A 4957-nucleotide genomic window follows, 5' to 3' on the forward strand; every position below is an offset into this window, starting at 1 on the left:
ATTCATTCCAAAAACAAAAGGAGAATAAGAGTAAGAAGCTAATTTGTCCTATATTTTTTCTACTTTATCATAAACCAAATCAAAACTAAAAACTTCATATTTGCAAAAAGTTAGAATTTCCCCACACTCCAACCCAGCCCAACCCCACTAATTACTTCTGCTCACCAAAATTTTGAAGCTTCGTATACCACTAAATCAATGACTCCTCACATTGCCCTATCATGAAATACCAAGTGTCCATTAACTTTAACTTCACCTTTAACTTTTACTTTTAAGCCTTTTCTTTTCTTAACTCCCACTCTTTCTTTTGTTTTAGCATGTTTCTATGTCATAAAACAGCTATTTGTCACTGGATACAACCCTTCTTCACTGCCCTATATAAACCGATGTACCCACCTAGAACTCTTTCATGCCAAGATACATCTTTTGTGTACAAAACGTACAACAATTATCATCATCTCTCTTAAACACAAACATTCCTAGAATTCAAGATATTTGTTTTGATTTTGTTAATCTATCAAGTTATAACTAGTTGCTAGTTACTACTATATATATACTACAAGTTGCAAGAACATGAAGAACAGTGCATCTAAGTTGTTGAAGCAGATCATAGCTGGTATAAGCTCAATGGTGAAGTCAAAATCTATGGCCTTGAAGTCCAAAACAAATGCCATAAGGGCTCGTTTGATCATATTCTCACTCATGAAGAACAAGAAGTTTCTGATGAGTTCCCTCTCAGAGAAGATCCATGCTGTGTTAGGGCATCATTCTAATGATGAGCAAAATGAGGATTGCATGTTGGAAAATGGCTGCAGTGATCACAACGGGGCCATAGTGGTGTACAACAACAATGCTCACACCTATGAAGCATTACCAAATCCAAGTATGGAGGAGGAAACACAAGACCAAGAAGGCTATGATGGTTATTACAATGATGTTGATGATGATGAAAAATATCCTGATCTTACACACACTCTCTTTGACTCAGAAGATTTGGATCTTGGAGGCTCAGTGATTGATTTGGTGAAGAATTGTAAGGAAGAAGCTGGACAAGAGTTCAAGTTGGAAGATGAAATTGACCAATGTGCTGATCTTTTTATCAAGAGGTTTCGAAGGCAGATGATATTGCAAAAGCAAGATTCATTGAAGAGACAGCAGGAAATTCTGGAGAGGGGTACCTGAATTTTATGCCTACTACTATTTATCATCACTACGCCTGAATTCACATTTAACAACGCTCATCCAATAATGCCCGTGTGGAATGCTGTTAAATGATAGTTGGCTCAAGTACATAACAACACAGCCTTGTCACTATATATCCATATGCTATGGTTTTTTTAGAACAGCAATGTTAAGTATAACAAATCTGGAAAATTTTCAAAACAATTTTGATTTGAATAAGGTATGATGGTTGTCCTGTGCCTTATAAAAATCAAAGTTGTCTTCAATTATCCTGATTTGTTGTTCATAAAACATATTTGTTTCTGGAATAAGGGAGAGCATCAAGCTCAGTGTGGTGTACAGAAATATTATGGTTTTTAACAAGTTTAAGAAGAGAACAACCCATAACTGACAAGGGTGATTGTTTGTATTAATTTTTTATCTATTATTAATGAGCCCATAACGTTCCTCCTAAACCTTTTTTAGGTGGCTAGAAGATAATAAAGTATATCCTGTTGATGTTACATACAACTTTTGTAATGATAAAGCACAGTCGTTGGTGCTTCAACTTTGTAAATGTACAATATTTCCAGCATATTGAGCACCATTATCATGAAGATTAGTAATTGATGTTACATTATATATTCAAATTCATATATGAATTTCTGATACAAATTACCATTTGAAATAAATATATGATTATGTTATGGTAATATAACGAAGGGAGATAAACTTTCTTAGAGAATTATTAGTAATTAACAGCACTATAGGGATGCCACTTGAAACTTCATGAACAAATACATGTTGCATATGTGGATTGTGGAAGGAACCAAAGTAAAGTAAAGTAAGCAAACATAAGAGAATATTTTCATCAAAAGTTGTGAGGTTGGAAACTCTGGGTTGCATGTGCCAGCAAAGAGAAATAGTATAGTGGGAGTAAGAATTTATTAACTTTTTCTGTTCTTCAGCTTCCTATAGTTTCTACTTTATATAATATATTACCCCTTTAACTAATCGATTGGTTAATTCTTTGGGCAAAGAAAAAGATGTATCTATTGATAGTTAAAAATTTATATATTATTAATATATTATCTATTATTAATATTTTATTATTATTGACTCTTTAAAAAAAATAATTCAAATACATAGTGAATGAGGTAATGACTATATATTTAAAACTTTACACTAGTAGTACATAGATATTAACTATTTTAATATATGTAAAGGAAGGCATGTATTCCTCTATTTTAACCAAAAAAATAGTTCTTTATAACTTTCTTTTTTCTCTAGGTTCTTTTTCACGTTGAGGGTTAGCATCACACTGCTTCGTCCCTAAGTAAATTCTTTAAACTCTTGTCACATCTACTACATTATACTTACCTAGAGAAATCGTTTAATCTTTTTTGGAAAAAATCAGACTGCCATGAATCATATGTTTCTTTTTGCTTGAGGTATGTCATTTTTTATTTTTTGAATTTTTTACTCAAGAAAGCATGCAGAAATCCCGAAGACTTGACGCATTAAGTTCAAAATATGTTCCCTTTATATCCTCTTGAGCATATAGCTACCTTAATATAATAATGGCTTAATTGTAATATTAGTCCCCCAAATATAATGAATATATGATTTTAATCCTCCTACTTTTTAATTGAGTGAATTATGTCCTTACAGTTTTGAAGTTTTTCAAATTGGGTCCTTAGCCCAATTTTTCTTAACCGCTTCGTTCCTCATAGATTGAGTTATCATTGGATGTTTGAAATTGGTTTGGGTTATTTTTTATGATCATTTTCATTGAAATTTTGTTAAGTGTGTTGTGGAAATGTTGGAAACAAAGAGGTATATAGAAAAAAAAATGTGGAATGGTATCCAAGAATAAAAACAAAAATCACCAATTGAACCGTTATTATGACACTAAATTAGTCACTTATGATTTATTCCATTCAGCTATGATTCATTTCACCCGTTTTTCTCATAATTCACATACTAAAGACAATAAAACACATTTGAATCTATCTTTAATAGCCACTAAATAGTCATGGCAGCCAGCAAAGCCATAAAATACACCCTCTTTCTCATCTTCATGTGGGGGTTATACTTTCTTTTCAAATTATGAGTGAAACTCCCATATGAATTACAAGACTTTATTCTCACTACAAAAATTCAAGGTCCCTAAAAACTAACTTGTTACACATGTGAGAAATAGGAAGGTGATTGCCCAAAATGCATAAGGGTCTCATTTTCATAATTCTTCATTTATTGAATTAAAATGAAAACTAAATGACTTGAATTGATTCCAAATCTTCTCCATATCACCATCCTTCTCCAAACACGTCACTTTCATGTGGATCTTCAATTTGGATGATACAATTTATCAAATCGAATCCTTCATTAATTAATTTCAAGTTTGCTTATATTAGGAGTCCAATCATGTGGTTTAGGGCTTCTTAAGTCTTCTTTGCTTTTGTTCTTATCATTGGGCTCACATCAATGTTATAAATAACTTTCACCTTAAATTTACATAATTAAAATAAAATAAAATTTAAAATAAAATGAATCCGCAGCCTGCCACCCAATGACCCACAGATTACCCATTTCTTCAACTTGCAATACCGCAATTTGTAGTGCTTCGGCCATAAGCTGGCTGGACGGATTGAGGAGCGACGGATATATTTGGTAGTCAAGCGTTGCATGATTGGGGATTTGTTACTAATGAGCTTCCTGACATTGAAGTGTTATTAGGAGAGTTAGACTTATAGCGTTGTAATTTAGTAGTTGTTAGAATTCACAATTGTGAATCTTGGATTTCAGACTTAATTAAAATAACACTATAGATACATACTCCATCCATATTCTTGATCTTTTTTTATGACTGTGCCACTTATTATTGTCTATGCGTCAATATGGGTATATATGGTTCTTATTATTCTCCGTGGGCCAAGTATTTAGTCATCAAGTCTGCATCTGTTTCTATATATTTTCCTGAAACAATTATACTACATATTTTTTAGGTGCAAATCTTTAACTATTTATTTTAGATTTCTCCTTAATACAATATAGTTCATCTTATATATAAACTTTGAAGCCACCACGATCTTCATCACAATCAAATATGACTCTACCATAATAATCATCATATTAATACACTTAATGACTCATCAAGTATGCATGAGTTGCACGAAAATTTTATGCAATATAATCTCAAACATGTCTATTTCTAATTGGTCATTCTTTAGTTTTTAGTTAGATCAATCTAGAATATGTAATTATAACATTAACAGTTACATAAGCAAAGTTCAATATAGAAAAATAAACAATCAATTTTATTCTACAAAAAAACTAATAAAAGATGTCCAAATTAAACCATAAAACATATAGACTCTCACTAAATTAATGTATCATAAGGAACAACACCCATAGGAAAAACATGCTCATGAAATATCTTAGGTATCAAGCACGTAGTCAATGAATCAGTTAACATAAAAAAATCATGTATGTTCTATGAAAATTTGTTTAGTGGATAAAGCAAAGTTTGAACGCTTTCTTTAACATCAAAAATTTGATATAAAAAAATGTTGACCTTTTAGAACCCTTGTTATTGGAGTAAAGGTCTTTGGAGTTACCATCAAATATATTTTCAGTGGTCTTTTAATTATGTCGACCATGTGTAAGTTGATAGGTATCAGTGGTTACGATACACCTAGAAGGGGGGGGGGGTTGAATAGGTGTAGCGGTTAGAATATCCGCTTTTCGAAACTCAACACTTAATGCTGAATCACCCCAATTTAATCGATTAAAA

The 4957-nt window shown here is 31.8% G+C and overlaps 1 protein-coding gene across 1 annotated transcript; it reads left to right on the forward strand.

Annotated features, from left to right (window-relative positions):
* On the forward strand, nt 360-1778 carry LOC109357700. The gene has a single exon (XM_019601715.1). The coding sequence runs from the start codon at nt 574-576 to the stop codon at nt 1180-1182; it is 609 nt and encodes a 202-aa protein (XP_019457260.1). The 5' UTR covers nt 360-573; the 3' UTR covers nt 1183-1778.

This window comes from Lupinus angustifolius, chromosome LG10 (assembly GCF_001865875.1).
Source record: "Lupinus angustifolius cultivar Tanjil chromosome LG10, LupAngTanjil_v1.0, whole genome shotgun sequence".
NCBI classification, from domain to species: Eukaryota; Viridiplantae; Streptophyta; class Magnoliopsida; order Fabales; family Fabaceae; genus Lupinus; species Lupinus angustifolius.

Coding starts and splice junctions, on each gene's coding strand:
- LOC109357700 (XM_019601715.1), top strand. CDS start 574: ATGAAGAACAGTGCATCTAAGTTGTTGAAGCAGATCATAGCTGGTATA.